The sequence below is a fragment of the Jaculus jaculus genome, chromosome X (assembly GCF_020740685.1).
Source record: "Jaculus jaculus isolate mJacJac1 chromosome X, mJacJac1.mat.Y.cur, whole genome shotgun sequence".
Lineage (NCBI taxonomy): Eukaryota > Metazoa > Chordata > Mammalia > Rodentia > Dipodidae > Jaculus > Jaculus jaculus.
In genome coordinates this window covers 87,164,319-87,177,577 of record NC_059125.1, presented here as the reverse complement: position 1 = coordinate 87,177,577, position 13,259 = coordinate 87,164,319, and the positions used below count along the sequence as shown (strand labels likewise).

The 13,259-nt window shown below is 40.0% G+C and overlaps 1 protein-coding gene and 1 pseudogene across 1 annotated transcript; one reads left to right on the top strand and one right to left on the bottom strand.

The window, feature by feature from the left end:
- Positions 1 to 1,948: 1,948 nt before the first annotated feature.
- On the bottom strand, positions 1,949 to 2,625 carry LOC101613086 (annotated as a pseudogene).
- Positions 2,626 to 8,724: 6,099 nt separating this feature from the next.
- On the top strand, positions 8,725 to 10,522 carry LOC101616716 (post-GPI attachment to proteins GalNAc transferase 4). Its single transcript, XM_045140565.1, has one exon. It carries the CDS (start codon positions 9,430 to 9,432, stop codon positions 10,015 to 10,017), a length of 588 nt encoding a protein of 195 aa, XP_044996500.1. The 5' UTR covers positions 8,725 to 9,429; the 3' UTR covers positions 10,018 to 10,522.
- The last annotated feature ends 2,737 nt before the right edge of the window (positions 10,523 to 13,259 follow it).

Here is a 13,259-nt window from a genome sequence, read left to right as displayed (position 1 = left end):
ATTGCTAGTCATGCTCAACTGACTCAGGAAAAAGTACTGTAAATTTTCTCCTTTAAATTATCCAAATTTTAAGAAGTATAAATAGGTGCCAACAAACACAAAGAACAGATTGTAAGGGAAAAAAAGTCCAACTTATTCAACTTACTCAACTTTCAAAACTTCAACACCCAACAAAACAAAACAAAAAAACTTGGCTGAAAGTTCTGAAATATCAAACCAGGAAGCTATAATTTATCATGAAATATTGATACATTCTTAAAAGCAAGAGCAGCTGTAGCCATAATAAAATAAGATATCTTCAGGGTTTATAAACCCTATGCAAGAATACAAGCATAACAACATTACTGTTTTATACATATCAATACCTTTCTTTAATATATAAAATTTTACAACCAATACCACTAATAATCTTACAATTAAGTTATAATAGGTCCCTAACTCTTCTGAACTACTTTTGTCTCAACATTTTAAACATATCAGTAAATTTTGAAAATAAACAATTTCACATCATGATCTATCAACACCAAGCACATTTTGTAGTGGACTGAAGACACATTCAACCATGCAATCCAGTGTTCAATACCTAAGTGATAAATAATGCTGATTTTATTCTGGAAAAAAAATTACTGACATCTGGAATAATCTCAAGAGTCTCAGTGCTTACAAGCATGCAGATAAGCAGATGCATTTCTATTCCTCCCCAAGGGGTCGCAAAATGCCCATATTTATAACAAAGGATCAATAAGGACAATTCATTATAGTTTTTAATCTATCATGTTCTTTTCAACATGTTAAATGTGACTAAAAATGAATTTAAACTTTTAAATTATGACTTTTGAAAATCTTAGTCCCAATCACACACTATTAGCTGCCTTTTAGTAAAAAGTGACATCCAGTGGACAAGTGACAAGCTTTCACTATTTGAATCATAAAGACTGTATCTCTAAATCCAAACAACTGTGAATTCCTATTAGAGATTCTTATGAAATTGACTTGCAATTCCTTTGCATCTTAAATTTATCCTCTCTTTATTCAACTTAAAATCAATTTTTTAAAATTGAGGTAATAAAAATAAAAATAGCTCTTTAGGCTAGTGAAGTTAAGTCTTAGTTTTCCTTCTGCTTTCATTGTTTCCCATCACAAACTGGCTCATCTCTAGGAATGGAAGAAACAAATATGAGAAATATATTTAAACACAAATGAATAACATTAAAAATTACAAAAGATGGAATCTGAGCTTAAGTTTTATGATTTATGATATATTGTTAAATATAAATAAGGGATATAATTGGAAATGCTAATAAATCACACCCTTTTACCTCACTGCTTAAATATTATAAAAGAATACATATTTTAGCAATGACTTCTTCAGTGTTTAAAAACTTACTTTTATAAATCAGTATAAATGATACCCATTATACATTGTTTAAACAAAAATAAAAACCCCCACTGCTATGGTTTACCACTGATTATAAATATATGTATGTTCCAAGTACAAAATGCAGCAGAGATGTGAACATTGACAATAATGAATTTCTCTGGGTGAGACTGCTATGTTTAATTTCCTGGAAAACTGTAAAGATATCTCACAGATTACGAGAATAAAGTAAGTCAAAGGCGAAAGGGAAGGGAAAAATTGGAAAACTGTTACTTTTAAATAAGACATCCAAATAAAGAGAACCATTTTTTCTAAGAAAAAGATTAAGAATGTAAAAGTACATTTTAATATTAAAAAGGCATTATTAAAAATCTATAACAACTTTATGACAAAATCTGCATTGAAAAAGGCCTGTAGAAATAGCAGATAGAATCGTCCTCATCACCTTCCACTTTCTCTGTCAGAAAAGAGCTCTGCATCTCTACAACCATAGTGATGGTAAAACAGGCTTTTTTATAAAATGGCAAGGAGAGTTGTTTTTTGTTTTTTTTTTGTTTGTTTTTTTTTTTTTTTTTTACAATCACTGGCAATGAGGCCATCAGTAGGTCACAAGTAAAACTTTTCTAGCTAGAAGCAAATGAATGATAAGGTTTGGAGTGAATAAGGTCTGTTGCCTGCGTTTTGCTTATCTCATCTTTTCAAAGCAGGACTCCATTTCTTCCAAGACATTAGGTGTATAGTGCAAGACTAACTTCACCTTCCCTTGAGCTGATTTTAGCAGCCTTTTCTTGATGTTCTCCTTCAACGCTCACTCCATTAACAGAAAGGAGTTGATCTCCTTGTTTGAGGCCACCATGTCTATCAGCAATTCTACGTGGAATTATCCATGATATATAAATTGGAGAGTTTTGTTCTTTGCTGCCCATAATATTGAATCCAAGGCCCTCTTCTGTTTTGGGGAGTTCAACAACTCGAGGATGTGAGTGTCCTTCACTGGCAGCAAATGCAGCAACAGTAGCCTTTGCAGTTGCATTAGCTCTCACTTCAGGACTGCTACTGATGTCAACAGTTTCATAGACATGTTCATACACCTCTCTCACAGCATTGCAGAACTCACTCTGAAGGACTCTTTGTAAAGCCTGAAGTTTCTGTGGTGGCACTTCTCCACTTCTCTGTAGTTTCTCCAACAATTCAATTGCTCTGCAGATGTCACTCTTCAGCCATACAGGTTCCTTCAGCGCTGCCATCTTCTCCCTTAGCCAGGCAGACACACCAAGCAAGTTTTTTTTTTTTTTTTAATTGCCTTAGAAACTTATGTTTACAGACACAGTATGCTCATAAGATTATTCCCTGGACTTTGTCATTGAAAAGCAGTAAAAAGGTTCCTGGGTAGCTGGCTGAATAAACTGCATAATTCACACACAAAAAAAAGTTTACATGAATTTCTATAGTCACTGAAACATTTCTTGTTGCAAAATTTCAGTTTAATCCAATTATTGTCCGATAGAGTACAGGGGATTATTTCAATTTTCCTATGATTTTTTAAGACTTATACATATTTGCCTATTTTATTCAAGCTTTTTCATGCAATTCAATTAAATTATATACATGCTTGAAGCATAATATCAAGTTTATTATTTTACTTCCAGTTGCTTCAAAATGTGTGAATTAAAGTAAAAGTTGTGCAGCAGCTGACTCAAACTGCTACACTTCAATGAGCATTAACTTTATGTGTCTCCTTGGGTTCTACTAGCAATGTTCTAGGAAAACTTCGTTCATTTTTAACAAGAAATGCAAAATAGTTACAACTTCAAATTTTGTCCAGGATGTGCTGCTACCTTTAATGAAGTGTCATTTTTAAAGGTAATCGCTATTTTTCTTAGAAGGACAATTGGACAACGTGGTATTCAGTAATGTTCTTTTTTTAAAAAAATTTTTTTATTTATTTATTTGAGAGCGACAGACACAGAGAGAAAGACAGATAGAGGGGGAGAGAGAGAATGGGCACACCAGGGCTTCCAGCCTCTGCAAACGAACTCCAGACGCGTGCACCCCCTTGTGCATCTGGCTAATCTGGGACCTGGGGAACCAAGCCTCGAACCGGGGTCCTTAGGCTTTACAGGCAAGCGCTCAACCACTAAGCCATCTCTCCAGCCCTCAGTAATGTTCTTATGTCACCTAATGGAGAAAAAATAAAAATTAGATAAAAGATATAAAGGCAACAACCCTCTAAAATGAATGTCTCTAATCAAACTATAGAAGAGACATTAGGATCAGAACCCCAAAATGAAGTTAAAAGCTATGCAACTATAACCAAGCAAATAGCAGAACTTGCAGAACAGCAACAAAAGGCCAATAACCATATGAATGCTTTCTACACTAGATCAGACCTAATAGATAAGAAAATAGAAGAGGTCCAAAGACAGTTAAAGGATATGAAGGAGAGAAAAAAAAAAAAAACTTGAAAAACAGCTGATTAAGCTCAGTGAATACATAAAGAATTGCAAGGATTAATTCCAAGAAGCATCACGAAAATCAGAAAATGACATAAAATGGGAACTTGAGAGAGGGATAGAAACTATACATAGAAAAGTAGTAGAAAATACAAACCAAATTGAACAAGCCCAAAACTCTATAGAAGCTCTCCAGAAGAAAGACAGCGATGTGGAGGATAGAACCTCAGATCTGTAAGACAAAATAGAAGAAACAGTCCAAGAGTCTAAAAGTTGCAATAATTTCAAAAATGACTGTGAACAGAACATGAGGGAACTGTGGGATACCCTTACATGTCCTAACAGTCACATCATGGGAATACCAAAAGGAAAATTCAAACCAAAGTCATGGAAAATTTATTTAACAAAATTATCAAAGAAAACTTTTCCACTCTGTCAGAAGAAAGGCCCATCAAATTACAAGAAGCTAACAGAAGTCCAGAAAGGACCAAAGAAGAAACTCTTCAAGACATATTGTCATTAAGACTCTAAACATTGATACCAAAGTAAAAGTCTTTAAAGTAGGGCTGGAGAAATGGTATAACAGTTAAGAACTTGCCTGTGAATCCTAATGACTCCAATTCAGTGCTCAATTCCCCAGTACCCATGTTAGCCAGATGCACAAGTGGTGCATGTATCTTGAGTTTGTTTGAAGAGGCTGGAGGCCCTGTAACCCCACCTTCCTCTTTCTCTCCCTGTCGCTGTCAAGTAAATAAATAAATGTTTTAAAATCCTAAAAGCAGGTAGGGAAAAACAACACATAACCTTTAAAAGTAATCCTATAGGAATTACTTCAGACTTCTCAGTGGAAAACCTGAAAGTCAGAAGGGCCTGGAAAAAAGCAAAGAACCTATGGCTTCCAACCCAAACTACTTTACACAGCAAAAATATACCTCATAATAGATGGTGAAAGAAAAAATTTCCATGATAAATCTCAGCTTCACAACTATATGAACACAAAACCAAACCTACAAAGACTACTTCAGGAAATTCTCCACACAGAAGAATCAAATAATCAACCTCAAATGCCTACAAGAATTGTATTACAATTACCAAACTCAGAGAAGACCCCAAAACTTCAAAGTCCATAAAAACACCAAACCACATAAACCAACACAATATGGCAGGGATCAAATCAAACCTCATAGTCATTTCCCTAAATATTAATGGCCTTAATTCACCCATCAAGAGACACAAGCTAATAGGGTGGATCAGAAAATTAGCCCCCTCAAATTGTTGTCTTCTAGAAACCCACCTCACCACTAAAGGCAGACAAAACCTCAGGGTGAAAGGGTAGAAAATAATATTCCAAACAAACGGGAATAAGTAACAAACAGGTGTAGCTATACTAATATCAGATACAATAGATTTAACAAACATGTATCTATACTAATATCAGATACAATAGATTTCAAACCAAAATTAATCAAAAAACACAAAGAAGGCCACTTCCTACTTACCAAAGCAATGTCCCATCTAGAGGATATCACAATCATAAATATATATGCACTAAACAGGCGGGCACCACAATTCATAAAACACGACCTACTTGAAAATAAAACAGAAATAACCACCAATATCATCATGGTTGGAGAGTTCAAAACTACATTTTCAGCAATAGATAGATCATACAAACAGAAAATCAACAGAGAAGTGAGAAAGTTAAATAAAAACAAAGAACAATAAGACCTAACAGATATCTACAGAATATTCCACCCCAAACCCACTGACTATCTCAACAGCCCATGGAACCTTCTCTAAAATAGATCATATACTGGGTCACAAAACTTGTGTCCATATATTTAGGAAGATTGACATCATTCCCTGCATGATATAAGATCACAATGCTGAATTGCTAGAAATTAACAACAAAAAAATGCACCAACAATCCCATTGGCTCCTGGAAACTAAACAGCACACTTTTAAACAATAAATGGGCAATGAACAAAACAAAAAGAGAAATTTCTGGAAATGAATGACAATGAGAACACACTGTACCAAAACTTATGGGATACAATGAAGGTGGTCTTCAGGGGAAAATTTACAGTACTAAATGCCTTCAAAACAAAGACAGAGAGATCGTAAATCAATAACCTAATGATCAACCTAAAGACACTGGAAAAGCAAGAAGAATCTAATCCAAAAAGCTCCAGATGGAAAGAATTAAGATCAGAACAGAAGTTAATGAATTGGAAACTAAGAAAATTGATGAAACAAAGAGCTGTTTCTTCGTAAAAATAAGTAAGATTGATAAACCACTAGCAAATTTAATCAAGCAAAAAAAAAAATAGATGCTTCAAATTAACAAAATTATAAATAAAAAGGAGAGATCACAACAGATATAACTGCAGTGGGGAGAATCATCAGAACTTATTAAAAAGCTACTAGTAAGACTTCCGGTTAAGATGGTGGCGTAGGTACCATGCTAAACCAGCCTAGGGGGGAAAAAAGACCAAAAAAACTCAGCAAAATACAAACTTTTACTAAAAAGTGAGGTGTATAGGAAATTGAAGTGGCAGCAGAGAATTAGAAGAGATCCAGAGCATCCAGAGCCCGCACAGGCAGGCAAAAGTGGCTCCGGCAGCTCGGCCAACCACCACAGCTGCAGGAAAAGCCAAGTGCGGGAGTTTCCCCTCACACCGGCACTCTCTGTAACTCAGGAAACGTGAAGGGAGAGCGGCAGTGAGCAACGGAGGAGCAGACCGCGAGGTAGAAGAACACGTGGAGCAGCGAGAGAACCAGAGCAGCTGCAGCTCCCTCCCCTCCTCCACTGCCTGAGCCCAGCTCCGGCGAACAGAGCAGTGGTCCCGCGACCCGACCACACCAACTTGAGCCAACAGCAGGACACAAGCAGGAACAGAGTCTGGGAGCACCATCAGTGGCTCCGGCACTGGTAACAGTGGTCACAGCACCAGCAGAACCAGGAACAGCAGCAGCAGCAGACCCAGCAGAAACAGACCCAGGAGTGGCAGCAGCGGCAGACCCAGCAGCAGCAGCTTAAGTGGCAGCAGCGGCAGTGGACACAGAAGCAGCAGCTTCAGCAGGAGCGGCTACAGACCCATCAGCAGCAGCTTGAGCAGCAGCAGTTCCAGCAGCAGGGGTGCTGATCTACAGGGCCACACTTGCCAGGCTCAGTTTGCCCTGCAGGAAAAGACAGTGCCCAGCTCCAGAAATCAGAACAGCAGCCCCACGACCCAGGTAGCAACTTGACTGAGACCAAAATCATCCAAGATAACTGGGATTGCACCAGGGAAGGGTCTCACTTGGTCGCAAGCTGACTTGGATCCCTCAACAGATGAGAAATCTTAACCTTTGTTCATAGAGGATCTGGTCATAATAATAACTACTCTTGCATACATACTTGGGGCTGTTTTTGATTGAATGGGTACAGTGTTTAGTTAAATTTTAGGATCTACCTGTATTTTATTCCACTCAGCCTGCTTGAATACTCCTATAGGAGGGAAACCCAACCCCTAAGAACATTATTGTAGATACTCTGAGAGTCTTAAGAGCCACACCTAACATCTTAAGCTCCTACCCTGAAAATATATTACATCAAATCAATTGATACAGCTAAGAATACCCAGCTAGCTAGAAAATCCAAGCATTAACTTAATACAAGATGCAAAAATATATACATTATAACACAAGAAACACTAAAAAGCAAGATGATATAAATCCACCTAAAGTATTAATGCATCAGAAATGTCCTCCAGTGAGAACAAGTTAGAGGAAATGCCTGAGAAAGAGTTCAAAAGAATGATTATAAATATGTTCAAATAGGTCAAAGAAAAAATCAAAAGAATCAAAGAAGAAATCAAAGAGGAAATCAAAGGAATCAAAGAAGATGCAGGACACCAATTTAATGAAATAAAGAAGGCAATACAAGACATAAAAAAGGAAATAGAAATAATAAAGAAAAACCAGTCAGAATTACTAGCAATGAAGAACACAGTTAATGAAATAAAAAAACTCTGTAGAAAATCTCACCAGTAGAATGGCTGAGGGAGAGGACAGAATATCTAAGCTAGAAGACCAGGTGGCAGATCTAATACAGTCCAACAAAGAGAAAGACAAACTTATAGAAAAGTATGAGTGGGAATTTCAAGATATTCGGGACACTATGAAAAGATCTAATATAAGAATTAAGGGCATAGTAGAAGGAGTAGAATTCCATGCCAAAGGCATAGTAGGCGTCTTCAACAAAATCATAGAAGAAAATTCCCCCAAATTAGGAAAGAAGTGCCAATGCAGATACAGGAAGCCTTTAGAACCCCAGCCAGACAAAACCCGGAAAGAACCTCTCCTCGCCATATTATAATCAAACTTCCAAACACACACACCAAAGAAAACATATTGAAAGCAGTTAGAGAGAAAAATCAAGTTACCTACAAAAGCAAGCCCATCAGGATTACAGCAGATTATTCAACACAAACGTTTAAAGCCAGAAGGGGTGGAGTGATATATTCCAAGTTCTGAAAGGTAACAACTGTCAACCAAGGTTACTTTGTCCTGCAAAGTTATCCATTCAAATAGACGGAGAAATAAGGACATTCCATGACAAAAGCAGGTTAAAGGAGTATTTGAAGACAAAACCAGCTCTACAGAAAATACTTGAGACCAGCGGGCTCCGGGCCGCAGCCGTCCGCCGCAGCGCGCGGATCACATGGCCCGGCGAAGCGCGGGGCGCCCTGCCTGGGAGCGGCGCCGCAGCAGGAGGAGGTGAAGCTGCGCCGCCGTCCCCGCGCCCACCGCGCCGCCCGGCCACTCGGCGATGGCGCCTCGGCCGGCCGGCCTCCGCCCGGAGCGCCGCGGCCTCAGCGGCTGGCGGCGGGCGCCGAGCTGACCGCCTCCCCCGGGTTTGACTTGTGTGATTCTAGCCCAAGTTGCAGGATGGTTTGTTCTTGGGACCAGACATGACCAGAAGTTGACCTCATAAGCATGACAACCTCTCCAGCCACCATGCTTCTCCGGAGGCTGCGGCGACTCTCCTGGGGCAGCACCGCTGTCCAGCTCTTCATCTTAACCGTAGTGACATTTGGCCTGCTGGCCCCTCTGGCCTATCATTGGCTTCTGCACTCGTACTTCTATCTGCGCAATTGGCATCTGAACCAAATGAGCTAAGAATTCCTGCAGCAAAGCCTGAAGGAGGGGGAAGCTGCCCTCCACTACTTTGAGGAGCTTCCCTCTGCCAACGGCTCGGTGCCCATTGTCTGGCAGGCCAAACCCCGCCCCTGGCTGGTGATCACCATCATCACTGTGGACAGACAGCCTGGCTTCCACTATGTCTTGCAAGTGGTGTCTCAGTTCCACCGGCTTCTGCAGCAGTGTGGTCCCCAATGTGAGGGACACCAACTCTTCCTTTGCATTGTGGAACGGAGTGTGAGCCATTTTGATGCCAAGCTGCTCTCCAAGTACGTCCCCGTGGCCAACCGCTATGAGGGCACTGAGGATGATTACGGGGATGACCCTTCGACCAACTCATTTGAGAAAGAGAAACAGGACTATGTCTATTGCCTGGAGTCATCACTGCAGACCTACAACCCAGACTACGTACTGATGGTGGAAGATGACGCCATTCCAGAAGAGCAGATCTTCCCAGTGTTGGAACATCTTCTGAGGGCTCGCTTCTCTGAGCCACACCTTCAAGATGCCCTGTATTTGAAGCTCTACCATCCTGAGAGGCTGCAGCACTACATCAACCCAGAGCCCATGAGGATCCTGGAGTGGATCAGCGTGGGCATGTTGCTGGGGCCTTTGCTAACCTGGCTTTACATGAGGTTTTCCAGCCGCCCGGGCTTTAGCTGGCCTGTTATGCTCTTCTTCTCCCTGTACAGCATGGGGCTGGTGGAACTGGTGGGCCGGCATTATTTCCTGGAACTGAGGCTCCTGAGTCCTTCCTTGTACAGTGTGGTTCCTGCCTCTCAGTGTTGTACCCCAGCCATGCTCTTCCCAGCCCCTGCAGCCCGCCGGACCCTCACCTACCTGTCCCAGGTGTACTGCCACAAAGGATTTGGCAAGGACATGGCACTGTATTCACTGTTGAGAGCCAAAGGAGAGCGGGCCTATGTGGTGGAGCCTAACCTTGTGAAACATATTGGGCTCTTCTCCAGCCTCCGGTACAACTTCCATCCCAGTCTGCTGTAGGGTGCCAAGAAATGCCTTTCTGAAGCCGGCCTCTCCCTGGAAATTCATATACAAGCTCTTTGTGTAGACATGGTTGCTTGCAGATATTCCATTGTTTGATGTTGCTAGGCATAAAGGCACTGGGTCAGCTGAGGAGTGCAGTTACATCAGGAGCCTTGACTGGTCATCCCCCAACAGAAGCAGCAGTTTGTCACAGGTTCAGACCTCTCCCTCCACACAGCCACACTGTCTCATGCAGTCTGTCCCACCCAGAGAGGGTACATGTAATGCCAGTTATATTCTCTAGTTATGTTTAAGCTCTGCCTTCTGTTAGAGCTGGTAACTGCCAAAAGTCTTGTGTACAGTGAGTGGTATATGAATTGTTTTAGAATCTTAAGGGTAATGGATTTCTTTCTCATGGGGTATGAGAATGGTTTATGTGTTTAGAATCTATGCCCAAAGAGGCAGGACCATGTTGATATATTCTGTTTGTTTCCTTGACCTGGTGTAATAAAAACTGATTGAATCTGTAAAAAAAAAAAAAAAGAAAGAAAATACTTGATAGAATCCTCCATGCTGAAGAAAAGGAAAAGCACACATATAAGAAACCTAGAAAAAACAAGCAATATTCAAATACTAGTTAACAGAAGAGAGCACAGGTAAAACAGAACCACAAAAAAAATGGCAAACATAAATACACACCTTTCAATAATATCTCTTAATATCAATGGCCTCAATGCCCCAATGAAAAGACATAGGTTTGCAGACTGGGTTAAAAAGCAGGATCCTACAATTTGTTGTCTCCAAGAAACTCACCTTTCTACAAAGGATAGACATTATCTTATGGTAAATGTTGGAAAACGGTGTTTCAAGAAAATGGGCCTAGAAAACAATCAGGGGTTGCTATCCTAATATCAGACAAGGTAGACTTTAGTCCAATGTTAGTCAAGAAAGATAAAGAAGGTCATTTTATATTGATTAAGGGCACACTCCAACAGGAGGACATTACAATCCTAAACACATATGCACCTAACATGGGGGCTCCCAAATTCGTCAAACAAACACTATTAGTGACCAAGATCTGTCCAAGCAACACATTGTTTAACCTAAGTAGCAACAATTAACCGGATGTGATACCCACACAAGTGCAATAGTGGTACACAGCCATGGTGAGGAATCAATTGCTCTTGATTTGGCTAACCGATCCACTCAGTGGTACTAGACCCTTAGCTGGAGCTGGGAAACAAGTCAGAACCATACCCAAACACAAGCCCACTCTACAATATCAAGCTACCATCAATCACGGGGTATAAGAGGGCCTACACCTATCAAACTGTCTATCAAAAAAGTAAGTGTTATCTCAATTTTCTGGGTGCTAACTTACTCTCCGTTGGAGAATCTGCTTCTCTTTTCCAGATAGATGCAGATCCTAAGAAGAGAGCTGCCCCAACATACCTCAGAAGGGGCCCAACTGAAACTAAGGACAACTGGCGAAATAAGCAAGGGTGATGTTTTCCTGTGAACTGGATACCAGCACAAAGGGGAAGGAGATCAATGCAGAGAAAAATCAACTCCTACCAAATCAGAGAGCCAGAGCCTCAGAGGCCCCCAACACCTCAGCACTGAAACAGACCAAAAATGAACCCAACATGGCTCAGGGAAATCTTGCGGAAGAGGGGGCGGAAAGAATGTCAGAGTTACATGTTGGGTCATGATTTTCAGAGACATTTATCATACTAATAACTGGGGGCTAACTCCACAATGCACGACCCATTTTCAATAATAAGGAGGGTCTAATGGGAGGGGGTAGATCACAGATGAGCCTAAATAATGGTACCAAACTGCCTGTATTTACTGAAAAGAAAACTAATAAATTAATTAAAAAAAAAACACTATTAGAACTAAGGTCACAGATAACACCAAACACAGTGGTGGTGGGTGACTTTAACACCCCACTCTAATCAATTGACAGGTCATCCCTGGAAAAAATAAACAGAAAGGCATCTGGACTAAATGAGGTCATAGAAGGAATGGACTTAACAGATATATACAGGACATTTCATCCAAAGGCTGCAGAATATACATTCTTTTCAGCAGCACATGGAACATTCTCTAAAATAGATCATATATTAGGACACAAAGCAAATCTTAACCTATACTATAGAGCCATAGTAACAAAAACAGCATGGTACTGGCACAAAAACAGACATGTAGATCAGTGGAACAGAATAGAGGACCCAGATGTAAACCCAAATAGCTACAGCCACCTGATATTCAATAAAAATGCCAACAATACTCATTGGAGAAGAGACAGCCTCTTCAGCAAATGGTGTTTTGAAAACTGGATATATATCTGTAGAAGGATAAAAATAGATTCTTCTCTCTCGCCATGCATAAGAATTAAGTCCAAATGGATTAAAGACCTTAACATCAGACCTGAAACTCTGAAACTGCTAGAGGAAAAAGTAGTGAAAATCCTTCAACATATTGGTCTTGTCAAAGACTTTTTGAATACAACCCCAATTGCTCAGGCAATAAAACCACAGATTAATCACTGGGACCTCATGAAATTACAAAGATTTTGCACTGCAAAGGACACAGTGAAAAAAGCAAAGAGGCAACCTACAGAATGGGAAAAAATCTTCGCCAGCTATATATCTGATAGAGGATTGATATCTAGGATATACAAAGAACTCAAAAAGTTAAATAATAAGGAATCAAACAAGCCAATCAAAAAATGGGCTATGGAGCTAACTAGAGCATTCTCAAAGGAAGAAATACGAATGGCATATAAGCATCTAAAAAAATGTTCTACATAACTAGTCATCAGGGAAATGCAGATTAAAACTACATTGAGATTCCATTTCACTCCTGTCAGATTGGCCACCATCATGAAAACAAATGATCATAAATGTTGGCGGGGATGTGGAAAAAGAGGAACCCTTCTGCACTGCTGGTGGGAATGCAATCTGGTCCAGCCATTGTAGAAAACTGTGTGGAGGTTCCTAAAACAGCTAAAGATTGATCTACCATATGACCCAGCTAGAGCACTCCTAGGCATATATCCGAAGGACTCATCTCATTTCCTTAGAAGTACGTGGTCAACCTTGTTTATTGATGCTCAATTTATAATAGCTGGGAAATGGAACCAGCCTAGATGTCCCTCAACTGATGAGTGGATAATGAAGATGTGGCACATTTATACAATGGAGTTCTACTCAGCGGTAAAGAAAAATGAAGTTATGCAATTTGCAGAAAAATGG